Source organism: Hemiscyllium ocellatum, chromosome X (assembly GCF_020745735.1).
Source record: "Hemiscyllium ocellatum isolate sHemOce1 chromosome X, sHemOce1.pat.X.cur, whole genome shotgun sequence".
NCBI classification, from domain to species: Eukaryota; Metazoa; Chordata; class Chondrichthyes; order Orectolobiformes; family Hemiscylliidae; genus Hemiscyllium; species Hemiscyllium ocellatum.
Window position 1 is genome coordinate 16,092,899 of NC_083453.1, and position 14,557 is coordinate 16,107,455.

At 42.1% G+C, this 14,557-nt stretch overlaps 1 protein-coding gene across 9 annotated transcripts in view; it reads right to left on the reverse strand.

Annotated features, from left to right (window-relative positions):
• kmt2d (lysine (K)-specific methyltransferase 2D) overlaps positions 1-14,557 on the reverse strand; it is a 248,665-nt gene that overhangs the window by 40,372 nt on the left and 193,736 nt on the right. For 6 of the 9 annotated variants that reach the window (XM_060821028.1, XM_060821029.1, XM_060821032.1 and 3 more), the window contains 4 exons: positions 14,016-14,168; positions 7,532-7,696; positions 3,754-3,895; positions 695-776 (listed from right to left, as the gene is read on the reverse strand). In XM_060821028.1, coding sequence (XP_060677011.1) covers positions 695-776; positions 3,754-3,895; positions 7,532-7,696; positions 14,016-14,168 — 542 coding nt within the window. The remainder of the gene's footprint in view (positions 1-694; positions 777-3,753; positions 3,896-7,531; positions 7,697-14,015; positions 14,169-14,557) is intronic. The other 3 variants (XM_060821036.1, XM_060821034.1, XM_060821031.1) reach the window with 1 other exon arrangement.

Sequence of the window (14,557 nt, forward strand, 5' to 3'; positions counted from 1 at the left end):
CACATTCATTAAAGATCAGTGTGTTCTGGCTGTTTCACAGTGAAGTTTAAAGTTTAACAATTTAACTTGTTTTGATTCAAATTTGAAAACAAAAAATAGAAGATTTAAACGTTGTTTCCATTTTTAAATAAGCAATCTCTACTCAGGTAAAAACAATGGAAACTGAAAACTCACGAAAGCAGCATTTTCCAACTAACTGTCACCTTATTGTTGGTCTCCAAGTTTTCAGTAAAATGATATTTACTCAAAAATAATTTAGGGGTCTATTAGAGGTAATAAAAGTGAAATGTCTTTATTAGGACCGTACTGACAGTTATGTCTTCCACCTTCTATTGTGTTGAAATAGTGCAATTTTTATGTGCCAGGCAATAAAATGTCACACGTGAAAAGAGGTCCACCTCAGGCGACTGTCTGTGTGGAGTTTGCACATTCTCCCCGTGTCTGCGTGGGTTTCCTCCCACAATCCAAAAATGTGCAAGTTAGGTGAATTGGCCATGCTAAATTGCCCGTAGTGTTAGGTGAAGGGGTAAATGTAGGAGTATGGGTCTGGGTGGTATATGCTTCGGCGGGTCGGTGAGGATTTGTTGGGCCGAAGGGCTTGTTTCCACACTGTAAGTAATCTAATCTAATCAAAAGCAGGGCAGGGTTTTCAGGAAAATAGTTGAAAGAACAAGTGAAAGTTGTGAATAAAAACCTTAGCTCCTCATTTTGGTTGTGCGGTGGTGTGGGCAAGGAAGCCAACATATCCATATTCTTCAATTCTGTTGTTAGCAGATCTGTGATGAAGTACAGCAAAAACAGCATTAGCTTGCATTGTACTATAAAACAAGTGCATGACATTTAACTGTTTCTCAAATTAAATCAGTGATCCATATATTATGTCACTTACAGGTTAGAAATTAAATTTAACATGACAATATGATACATTCCATTAAATGTCAACTTTAAAATGTAGCCGAAAAGCAACCCAGTTATTAATTCAGTTATGGTCATTCAACAATATTTCCGACTGATACTAGGATGGTCATTAGAACCTTCCTTACTTCGAAAAAAAAACAATCATTTTATTCTGCAATTAAGCACAATGCTGTCCAAAGAGATTTCAGTTTCATTGCAACTTGACTCAAACGATACATTTACAGTGTATTACATTCCCATTTTAAAGATTAACCTTTTTGAAGTAGAATTTCAGTCAGGGCAATTTCTAATAGAAAATATTACATACTTTTTCCAAACACTGGTTTGGTTTATTACTAACTCTGCACTCTAGTTTCACAGCTTAAAAGACAAAATACTAGGGGAGCATTCCTTGCATGTCATTAAGTTCTCAAAACAGACAATCTCCCACTGAAAGAACTCCATTAATCCACCATAGCCAATTCAGGCAAGGTGACACAATCTATTGATTGGTAAACAGAAAAGCATCCAGAAGATCCACAGTCCAAAGATGTGCAGGCTAAGGTGGATTGGCCATGCTAACTTGCCCATAGTGTCCAGGGATATACAGGTTAGCTGTGGGAAGTGGGGAGGGAGGGTGGGGGTGAGAGAGTGAGTGAGAGTGTGTGCACGCGCGTCTGTCTGCGTGTGTGTGTGTGTGTGTGTGTGTGTGTGTGTGTGTGTGTGTGTGTGTGTGTGTGTGTGTGTGTGTGTGTGTGGGGGGAGGGGGTGGGGGGGGGGGTGCATGCATGTATGTATGCAGGGGGGCGTGCATGTGGATCTGGATGGGATGCTCTTCAGATAGTCGGTGTGGACTCAATAGGCCGAATGGCCTCTTTCCAAGTTGTTGGGATTCTATACAAAAGAAAAAGTAACTTGCTCCTGTTTGTACAATAACAGGCTTTTCAGGAGCCAAGACACTTACAATTATTAAATTTCTTTATCTTTGATTATAGGTCAACCAGAACTTGGAAACAAGAACTACTGCAGGGTGCTCAGCATTAGTTATCTGTTTCAAGCAGAACTATGTTGTTTGCAACAATGGCTGATTAGTTTTTCAAATTTGAGATTTCTGCAGGGATGGTAATGATCTGACCAGGGTGCCACCACTGCTATTGGCCAGACTTTCAGAGGCATTGCCTCATGTGTGCACAGCAGTAACTGTCATATGCACTTGACATTGTGACCTAATCATTTACCTGCTGCAGCAATTAGAATGCAAATAGGGAATCCTAGATTCAAATGAGCAAAATTAGGAGAGCGCCACTGGAGAGATAAACTGTTGTTATTTCAGATTTGAGCCAGTACAGAATGCAACTGGCATCTCGTCATTTTGATTCAGGCTGATTTTGTGCAAATGGTTGAACATGCACCTGTAACATCTCATGGTGGAATATCCAAACTACCTTTCCTTCATTAAGGTTTTGCATATTAGCACCAAGAACAGAAGAATTAGGAGGAGTAGGCCATTCAGCCAATATTTCAAAAGTCTCCCAGGTCTCTAAATACTTTCAGTGTTCTATCCCGTATAACACTTTGGGAGAAAATTCCAGACATTCACTGGTTTCAAGAAATTCCTTCATATCTCAGTTTTGTATCTCTCTCCACATTCTCTAACTACATCCTCTAGTTTGAGATTCCCTAACTATTGGGAACATCTTCTCAACGTCTACTCTGTCAAGCCCCTTCAGAATCTTATATGTTTCAATAAGATCTCTGCTAATACTTCTAAGCTCCAATAACTAAAGACATAAGTTGTTTAGCCGTTCTTCGTAATTCAAACCCTTCATCCTTTCTCAAATATGGGGACTTGCATTTCATTAAAGGGAAGAGCTTTAACAACTACTTCAAAACTAGATTTACAATATTTTAAACAAAATAACCTACAAGTTTTATTTTTTTTTTAAAAATGAGTACAATTCTTGGGCTTTTTAATCCCAGAATTATGCTGTCACATCTCCTAGCGGTTATACCTGCTCGTATTTCACTGTAACAAAAGACTCTGATAATTTTGGATCAGTGGCTGTAAAGCACATCTTAAATGGGAGAATGGGTATGGGCCAATCAGCCTATCAAGACTTTTTATAATATTAGATCATGGCTGATTTGCACCTTGAGTTACCTACCTTGGTTCCATACTCATTAATACTCTCAACTAACAAAACTTTATCTGTGTTGAAATTTTCCATTGACTGAGCCTCAGCATCCTTTTTTTTCCATGGAGCTCTCTACTTCCACTACCTTTCATGTGCAAAACTGTTTCCTGATATCCAAATTAGAGCTAGGCTCATCACAGAAAGAGGATGCACTTTGTATAGCTCCACCAGATTAAATGGTAAATGTCCAACAATTCTATCAACTGCTTTGACCATTTTCAGCATCTCAATTTGATTACTTTGTAATCTTCTCTGCTAAAGATAATACAAGCTGAACCTATGAAACCTCTTCTCATGAATTTTACACTTTGAGCCCTGGTATTATTCGGATGGATCTGTTCTGCACCCTCTCCAAATCCAACATATGCTGACTGAGATGCAGTACTCTGAATGGAACTATTTTTTTCAGCTGCAGTCTAAGCAGAATTCTACTGAACTGTAGCATCATCACTTGTAAAAGGGCAAGTAATTGATAATTGTTTATAGTTGGGATTCAAACGTTTTAAAACTAATTGTGTTCCTTTCCAATAATTGTATGCATTCAGGGTACACACTTACAAGTTTCAATCAGGTTAGGCATTGACATAAATGGAAGAGTTCCAGATTGGTACAATATATATTACTTGATACAAACAATTAGAACTCCAACAAATTCTTATACCTTTTTGACCTTCGAGTTCTTTCTGCCCTTCTGTCAGCTCCTCAGAAGTGGCCAATCCATTCACAAGTTTCTGCTGGACAGAGGGAGGAGGGGTAGGAGGCAATGAGGAAGGCGGGGTCGGTGGATTACTCAGATTGTTCTGCTAAAGAATGGTAGAAAATTAATCCATTGAATTGAGTATTAAAGGAAAAAACCTACATAAAGTAATTAACTCATTTGCAAATTGACAGATATAAAGCAGCAAATCGCTGCAAAATTCTCTTTCACAATTCTCTTTGGCATGGTGGCTCAGTGGTTAGCACTGCTGCCTCATTGCGCCAGGGATCTGGGATTGATTACAGCCTCGGGCAACTGTGTGGAGTTTGCACATTCTCCCAGTGTCTGCTCCGGTTTCCTCCCACAGCCCAAAGATGTGCAGGTGAGGTGGATTGGCCATGCTACATTGCCCCTAGTGTTCAGGGATGTGTAGGGGGGTTAGGTGCATTAATCAGGGGTAAATGTAAATAATAGGGTAGGGGAATGGGTCTGGGTGGGTTCTATTCGGAGGGTCATTGTGGACTTGTTGGGCCAAAAGGCCCGTTTCCACACTGCAGGGATTTTATAATACAAGAATGTACAGAATAACAATATGATTACATTGTGACCATCTGGTCTGAAAAAAAACTGCATTTTTTCCAAATACCCACCAACTTGCATTTTCATTTGTCCAGATATTAACAAATTAGTAGCATACAAAGGGATTAAACAGAGAATTATGATCATTCTTTTGGTTTACTGGTTTTGTCAGATACTCACATATATGATTGTTTTTCTTAATTGTGGAAGACAGCAAAATGTACCATACTAGGCAGAAAGAATGTTTACACTTGTGGTAAATAACAGAAGTAGAGGCCATTACACAAGAAAGCCCCCAAGAAAACTAATTTGGGAAATTAAAAGAAACTTATTTATCCCAAAAGTAACAATAATATGGGATCTGCTCCCACAGGGCATGGTTGAAAAGAATGGTATAGTTACATTTAAAGGGAAACTAGATCAGCAGAAGTTAGAAAAGGACTAGATGGTTATGATTATTGAGTAAGAGGAAAAAAAAGGGGGGGGGCTCAATGGAGCATAAACAACAAAGGACTGGTTGGGCTGAATGGTAGGTTTACATAGAACATAGAAGGATACAGCGCAGTACAGGCCCTTCGGCCCTCGATGTTGCGCCGACCGAATCCTACCTAACCTATACTAGCCCAATAACTTCCAAATGCCTATCCAATGCCCGCTTAAATGACCATAAAGAAGGAGAGTTCACCACTGATACGGGCAGGGCATTCCATGAACTCACAACCCGCTGTGTGAAGAATCTACCCCTAACATCTGTCCTATACCTACCACCCCTTAATTTAAAGCTATGTCCCCTAGTAACCCCTGACTCCATTAGCGGTAAAAGGTTCTTAGTATCTACCCTATCTAAACCCCTAATCATCTTATACACTTCTATCAGATCTCCCCTAAACCTTCTCTTCTCCAATGAGAACAGCCCCAAGTGCCTCAGCCTTTCCTCATAAGATTTTCCTACCATTCCAGGCAACATCCTGGTAAACCTCCTCTGCACTCGTTCTAAAGCTTCCACATCCTTCCTATAGTATGGCGACCAAAACTGCACACAATACTCCAGATGAGGCCGCACCAGAGTCTTATACAACTGCAACATGACCTCAGGACTCCGGAACTCAATTCCTCTGCCAATAAAGCCCAGTACACCATATGCCTTCCTCACAGCACTATTTACCTGGGTGGCAACTTTCAGAGATCTGTGTACATGGACACCAAGATCCCTCTGCTCATCCACACTACCAAGTAGCCTACCATTAGCCCAGTAATCCATCATCTTGTTATTCCTACCAAAGTGAACGACTTCGCACTTAGCTACATTGAATTCCATTTGCCACATTTCCGCCCAGCTCTGCAACTTATCTATATCCCGCTGTAACCTACCACTTCCTTCCTCACTATCCACAACTCCACCGACTTTTGTGTCATCCGCAAACTTGCTTACCCAGCTTTCAAGTCCTTCCTCTAGATCATTTATAAAGATAACAAAAAGCAATGGTCCCAAAACAGATCCTTGTGGTACACCGCTAGTAACTGCGCTCCAAGATGAACATAATCCATCAACTACTACCCTCTGTCTCCTTCCAGCCAGCCAATTCCTAATCCAAACCTCTAATGTATCCTCAATGCCATACCTCCGAAGTTTTAGCATTAGCCTACCATGGGGAACCTTATCGAACGCCTTACTAAAATCCATATACACAACATCTACTGCTTTACCCTCATCCACTTCCTTGGTCACCTTCTCAAAGAACTCAATAAGGTTTGTGAGGCACGACCTGCCCTTCACAAAACCATGCTGGCTATCCCTGATCACGTTATTCCTACCCAGATGTTCATAAATCTTATCCCTTACCATTCTCTCTAAGACTTTGCCCACTACTGAAGTCAGACTCACTGGCCTATAGTTACTAGGGCTATCCCTACTCCCTTTCTTGAACAATGGGACCACATTCGCTATCCTCCAGTCCTCTGGTACTATTCCCGTTGACAATGACGACATAAAAATCCAGGCCAATGGCTCTGCTATCTCCTCCCTAGCTTCCCATAGGATCCTGGGGTAAATGCCATCAGGCCCAGGAGACTTATCTATATTCATCCTTTCCAATATTCCCAAAACCTCTTCCCTGCATATTTCCAGGGCATCCATTCTAATTATTTGTGATTCCATATTCACATCAGCAACAGTGTCCTGTTCCTGAGTGAATACTGATGAAAAGTACTGATTTAATGTCTCTCCAATCTCCTCCGCCTCCACACACAACTTCCCACTACTATCCTTGACTGGACCGATACCTACCCTAGTCATCCTTTTATTCTTGACATACCTATAGAAAGCCTTTGGGTTTTCCCTAATCCTACCAGCTAAAGACTTTTCATGTCCCCTTCTCGCTTCTCTTAGCTCCCTCTTTAGCTCCTTCCTGGCTACCTTATAACTCTCAATCGCCCCTACTGAACCTTCACGCCTCATCTTTACATATGCCGCCTTCTTCCCTTTCACAAGGAACTCCAATTCCTTACTAAACCACGGCTGCCTCACAAGGCCCTTTACACCATGCCTGACTGGTACATACCTATCGAGGACACGCAGTAGCTGCTCCTTGAACAATCCCCACATCTCATTAGTGTTCTTCTCTTGAAACCTGTTTTTCCAATCCACACATCCTAAGTCATGCTTCACTGCATCATAATTTCCCTGCCCCCAGCTATAGCTCTTGCCCTGCGGCGCACGATTATCCCTCTCCATCACTAAAGTAAAAGTCACCGAGTTGTGGTCACTTGTGGTTTCTGTGCTTTTAACCTTTGTAATCCTATATAATATTGTATTAAGGTAAATGGCTCTTCCCCTTTCTCAACATCCAATGAAGATTTCTAGCTCATCACTCTTTGAAGCATCACAGACACCCAAAATTTAAGAGCAAGATCTTAAAGTTACTTCCTGGAAAGTGATCAGAACCAAATATTTGAACAAATCTCACAAGACATTTGTTTGTGAATTCACTGGCTTTCCTTCAAGACAATCCAGTTAAAATCTAACATTTTAAATCTGAATAAATAAGAACATGATTTTCTGTGTATAAATCTCATTGTTAATCCCTTATAATAACATGACATAACTGAAAGGCAAGACCATGCAGAACCCAGACACATGCTTCATACTTTAGTTACATTTTACCTTGTAGAGAAGCTGAGAGTAGTAATCTGGTGCATTGTCTAGCACAGCATTTCCAAATGACCCTTTCAGCTGATTTTTGCTGTTGACTGGACTGCTCCCAAATGGAGGAAAGAGACCAAAGTTCACTTCAATGGTAGGTTCCACCAAAGGAAGAAGGGAGAGTTGCTAAAACAAAAAAAGACAATAAAACAATGGTCACTTCACAGAAATACATACACAATTTTCCAGGCTAAGGTCTCAGGATAAAGGATAGTCCTTTTGGGGACTAAGAGGCAAGGTTTAACCCAAGTCATTCTCACTGTAGAACAAAAAAAAATGTATTTTTAGGTGAATTCATTTATGCATTTTGGAATTGGAAAAAAAATCAATTTTGCTTTCAATTTTCATCCTTCTTTCACCATTATCTGGTCATTGAGACATATAGCACAGAAACAGACCCTCTGGTCCAACCACTCCATGCCAACCATAATCCCAGACTAAACTCACCCCATTTGCTGCCACTTGGTCCATATCCCTACAAACCTTTCCTATTCATGTACTTATCCAAATGTCTTTTAAACATTGTAACTATACCTGCATCCACTATTTCCTTTGGAAGTTCATTCCACACATGAATCACCCTCTGTGTAAAAAAAAGTTGCTCATGTCCTTTTAAAATCTTTCTGCTCTCATCTTAAAAATATGCCCCCTACTCTTGAAATCCTCCACCCTAGGGAAAGGATACTTGCCATTCACCTTACTTATACCTCTAATGATTTTAAAAAGCGCTTCAAAATCAGCCCTCAACAGTTTCTGTTCCAATGAAAAAAGTCCCGGCTTATCCCTATAACTCGAACCTTCCATTCCCAGCAGCATCCTGGTAAAATCCTTCTAAACCCTCTCCAGCTTGTTAATGCCCTTCCCATAACAGGGCGACAAGAACCGGACACAGTATTGAAGATATCCTGTACACCCTCAACATGATGTCCCAATTCCTATACTCAAGGGTCTGAGCAATGAAGGCAAGCGTGCTAAATGCCTTCTTAGCTGCTGTCTACATGTGACGCACTATCCAGTACCCCACCATTAATTGTATAAGTCTTGCAATTATTTGTTTTACCAAATGCAATACCTCTCATTTATCCAAATTAAACTCCATTTGCCATTCCACTGACCCAAACGATCAAGATCTCTTTGTAATCTTAACCTTCTTCACCATCCACCGTACCAATTGGTGTCACCCCCAAACTTACTAACCATGCCTTCTATATGCTCATCTAAATCATTTATATAAATGACAACATTGCAAGAACTTTTTTCTGATGAAATGTTGAGACTGTTTTTTGCCTTCCACTGATTGTGTTTGACATCCTGATTATTATCAGCTCTAAACATTGAACTGTTTTCATCTGAATTTCTTGTTCCTCTCGGATTCTTCCCTTCCTTAATTTTTCCTGTCCCCATTCCTGGAGATACGCTGTCCAGCAATATCCACTACGAACCCACAGTTATCTTCACTACACTACTTCACAACCTCCTCCCTGCAAGGGTTCCATTCCATTTTCCCAGTCTCTGTTGCATCTTTTGCAATGACAACTCCTTCCACCAGGGTGCTTTGGACATGTCCTTTATTCTCAAATAGAGTGGCACGGTGGCTCAGTGGTTAGTACTGCTGCCTCACAGCGCCAGGGAACCAGGTTCGATTCTAACCTCAATTGACTGTCTGTGTGGAGCTTGCACAATCTCCCAGTGTCTGCATGGGTTTCCTCCAGGTGCTCCATTGTCCTCCCACAGTCCAAACTTGTGCAGGTTAGGTAAACTGGCCATGCTAAACTGCCCATAGTGTAGGTTATTAACCAGGTGTAAATATAGGGTAGGGGAATGGGTTTGGGTAGGTTACTCTTTGGAGGGTTGGTGCGGACTTATTGGGACAAAGGGCCTGTTTCCAAACTGTAGGGACTCTAATTCTAATATGGGAATGTGCCTCCCCGATCCACAACCAAGGTTGGCAGGCTTCAAGGACCGCAGATTCCCCCCAGACGTGATCGACGATGCCCTCCACCGCATCTCCTCCACTTCCCGCTCCTCCGCCCTTGAGCCCCGCTCCTCCAACCGCCACCAAGACAGAACCCCACTGGTTCTCACCTTCCACCCCACCAACCTCCGTATACAACGTATCATCCGCCGTCATTTCCGCCACCTCCAAACGGACCCCACCACCAGGGATATATTTCCCTCCCCTCCCCTATCAGCGTTCCGCAAAGACCACTCCCTTCGAGACTCCCTCGTCAGGTCCACACCCCCCACCAACCCAACCTCCACTCCCGGCACCTTCCCCTGCAACCGCAGGAAATGTAAAACTTGCGCCCACGCCTCCTCCCTCACTTCCCTCCAAGGCCCCAAGGGATCCTTCCATATCCGCCACAAGTTCACCTGCACCTCCACACACATCATCTATTGCATCCGCTGCACCCGATGTGGCCTCCTCTATATTGGGGAGACGGGCCGCTTACTTGCAGAATGCTTCAGAGAACACCTCTGGGACGCCCGGACCAACCAACCCAACCACCCCGTGGCTCAACACTTTAACTCTCCCTCCCACTCCACCGAGGACATGCAGGTCCTTGGACTCCTCCACCGGCAGAACACAACAACACGACAGCTGGAGGAGGAGCGCCTCATCTTCCGCCTGGGAACCCTCCAACCACAAGGAATGAACTCAGATTTCTCCAGTTTCCTCATTTCCCCTCCCCCCACCTTGTCTCAGTCGGTTCCCTCAACTCAGCACCGCCCTCCTAACCTGCAATCTTCTTCCTGACCTCTCCGCCCCCACCCCACTCCGGCCTATCACCCTCACCTTGACCTCCTTCCACCTATCACATCTCCATCGCCCCTCCCCCAAGAGCCTCCTCCCTACCTTTTATCTTAGCCTGCCTGGCACATTCTCCTCATTCCTGATGAAGGGCTTATGCCCGAAACGTCAAATTTCCTGTTCCTTGGATGCTGCCTAACCTGCTGTGCTTTAACCAGCAACACATTTTCAGCCCAGGACCCTGAGCCATGTCCAACCTATTTCGTGCATTTCTGTCCTCATACCTTGCCATCCTTCCCAGACAATTGGGGTCCCCTTGTCCTCACTTTGCACCCCATCACTATCCATCAGTTCTGCCCCTCTCGCAGGATATCACCAAATGAACCATCCCCTCCCTCTCCACTGTCAGAATCCACAGGGACTGCTCCCTCCGTGACACCCTAGTCTATTCCTTCATCACTCGGAACACTTCTTTATCTCCTCATGGGACCTTCCCATGCAATTGTAGGTGTAACATTTGCCCTTTCACACACTCACTATTCATGATTCCAAACACACCTTATAGGTGAAGCAATGGTTTCCTTGTACTACTTTAAATTTAGTCTACTGTATTCACTACTCTCAACGCACTCTGTTAAACTGGTGAGAGCAAATGTCGACTGGGTAACTGCTTTGTTTGTAGGAAAGACCCGAATATTACAGTTGCTTACCACCTTGCCCTCAAGCTTACATTTCCACCCAGGGCCTGCTGCAATGTTTCACTGAAACTCAATACAAAATGGAGGACCACCACCGCATTTTCAGCTTAGACACGAGACAGCTTCCAGGATTCAAAATGGAGTTTAACAACTTACTAACTTTGCTCTCAGCAATGAGGACCCATTTTCTCATTTCCCACTTATTTTATATCTCTATTTCTCTTTTCCCAGCTTAATATTGCCCTCATTTTCTCCTCTGGGTACCCTTACCTCCACTCACTTTTCCTTCCCCCTCTGTCAACACCATAAATACCACCATTGCCCAGCCCCTTTCAGTTCTGAAGTTATATCAGACTTGAAAGTTAACACCATTGCTCTCTCCACAAATGCTGCCCAACCCAAGTTTCTTCAACATTCTCTATTTTTATTATACATTTATAGTGCCTTTAATATAGTCAAAAAGCCACAAGATCCATTACAACGGTGTTCCAAATAAAATTTGTAGTATTATGGAATCAATCTCTCTTACTTTCTAGCATTAATGATCCTATACAAAATGACTAATGCAACTCTCAATCCTGTTAATAATGGGCATGAGCACACATCCATAATTAGCACACTCCTTGGTCCAACTCGTCCATGCTAACCAGATATCCTAAATTAATCTAGTCCCATTTGCCAGCATCTGGCCTAAATCCCTCTAAACCTCTCCTCTTCACATATCCACCCAGATGCCTTTTAAATGTTGCAATTATACTAGCCTCCACCACTATCTGGCAGCTCATTCCAAACACGCACCTCCCTCTGTATGAAAAGCTGCCTCTTAGGTCCATTTAAAGTCTTTCCCCTCTCACCCTAAACCTATGCCCTCTAGTTCTGGATTTTCCCCACCCTGTGGGAAAGACCTTGACTATTTACCCTCATGACTTTATAAAACTCTATAAGGTCACCCTTCATCCCCCAACGCTCCAGAGAAAATAGTCCCAGCCTAATTAGTCACTCCCTACATTTCTTATTTGGTAATCATTCATAGAAACATATACAGGCATGGCTGCAGAATTTTTTTGTTAACAAACAAAAAAGTTGGAGTTCTGCCAGAGCCACTCAGCTCCTGGCCTCATTATAGTTTTGATCCAAACATCAACAAAAGAACTGAATTCCAGAAGTGAGGAGAGAGCGACTGTTCTTGACTTCGAGACTGCATTCAACAACATGTGACATCAAGGAGCCCCAACAATTTAAATGAGAATCATGGGAAAATGCTGCTGTTTGGAGCCATACCCAGCACGACAGATGGTTGTGATCGTTGGATGTCAGTCATCTCAGCTCACAGGACATCTCTGCAGGAGTTCCTCAGGTAGATTTTTTAAAAATTGACCTAGTCAGATGTGGTATTTATACCCAGAGTTCCTCAGGATAGTGTCCTTGACATAACCATCTTCAGCTACTTCATTACTGACCTTCCCTCCATTCTAAGGTCAGAATTAGGGATTGCACAATGTCAGCACCATTTGAGACTTCAGATTCTTAAGCAGTCCATGTCAAATGCAGCAAGACCAGTATAATATCCAGGTTTGGGCTGACAAGTGGCAAATGATATTCAAGTCACACAAGTGCCAGGCAATGACCACCTCCAACAAGAGACAATTTAATCTTCACCCCATGACATTTAATAGAATTACCATTGGAGAAAACTGCATTATCAAAATTCTGGGGATTGTTATTGACTAGAAACCAAACTATATGAGCCATATGAATACTGTGGCTACAGGAATAAATCAAAGACCAGAAATACTACAGTGAATAACTCACCTCCTGACTCCCTGATGTCTGCACCCTATCGACAAGACATAAGCCAGAAATGTGACAGACTACTCTGCACTTGCCTGGATGTGTGCAGCTTCAACAGCACTCAAGAGGCTTGATACCATCCAAGACAAAGTTGTTATTTGATTGACATCACAGCCATTAACCATTCACTCTCTCCACCACTGATGCAGAAGCAACAGTGTGTATTATCTACAGAGTCACTGGAGACATTCACCAAGGCTCCTTCCAAAGACTAGTACCATCTAGAAGGACAAGGGGAGTAGATATATGATAACATGACCATTTGCAAGTTGGTCTCCAAGCCACTCACCGTCCTGCCTTTGCAATATATTGATACTCCTGTGTCATCCTGAAGCTCCCTACCCCAAAAGTAAGATGGTGTACCTATATCAAATGATCGCAGGGGTTGAAGAGGTCAGCTTACCACCATCTTCTCACAGGCAACACATGTTGGCCCAGCCAGTGATACACACATTCCATGAATGAATTTTTAAAAAAATGAAAACAAAGGCTCATTTATTCCCAACACCATAATATTTCAGTGACCCAAATCTGAAGAAATTACCCTTCTACATCAATTTTTTTTAAGTTTGATCCAACTGCTTTCTCTCTCGTTTTGTCCTATGAACTAGGAAGTCTTCTTACATGAATGAAAGTGCAAGTTTAGACTCAGTCTTTAAAAGATCTGCCAATTTCTAACCAAACACTCTTGGGTCTGGAAGTTACAAAAGGTAAACCTTGACATTAGGTTTTTCTGAACTGTCTTTTACGCTTTTCTAGGTGAGAAACTATATTTACTTCTGACTCTAGTCAGGTCTGCTCCAAAACTGCCATAAAAGCATTCAATTTCTAGGAATTCTGAGCTAAAATCAGTACTTGATTATTCCAAACCAAAAGCAAGTTAATGCGTTCAATATTTACACTCCCTGTTGATATCATGGGATTTAGAACATTTCGTTAGCACTCTAGGTGATGTGCAGTCGCCTGCTCTCTGACACAAGAATGGAGTCATTTTTCTGGAAAGGACCTGCTGCCCTTGTTCCCCCTTTCATCACATTTCATGCAAATATCAGAAAATATCCTGAATGCAATTCTACAATATAATCTCAGTTCTAAGTTTCTAATTTCCGTCGCAATTTATTCAAAACAAAATGCACACTGGTACCTGTTGTAACTGCTTCATTAGGGCATCAGTAGTTTTTATTCCTTCATCCTTTTTATTCTTCTTTCGAGAGTTGCTGCCTCTATCAGTTGATTTTTGTGTCCGTTTTGTTTTTGGGCCCAAGTTTTTCTTGCTAATTTCCTGAAATTCCTTTATCTTGTTAAAAAAAAAGATGAAATTCAAAGGGTTTGGCACATGTAATTTACCAGCATGGTCCCTTTAGTATTTTTGTTTGCTTGGCTATGCGCATGTGATATATGTGCATGAGGAACTTTAGATTGCTGTGCATCCTGGAGGAACATTGATCAACACAACGTGGTCACAATCTGAGCTTTATTGTTCCTGGCAAACCACAAAGAGCCTATAAACATTGAATTGACCATTCTACTGGGCTAACATTTCTGAGAAAACCACAGGAATCCTGGGAGGCATAATCTCATTTAGAAGTTAAATTGAATTGAAGTTTGGAAAGAAGAAAAATCACCTGCAGAATGCATATGGCTTTAATTAAAAATAATACCACATTTACAGCTCGTTACACAAGT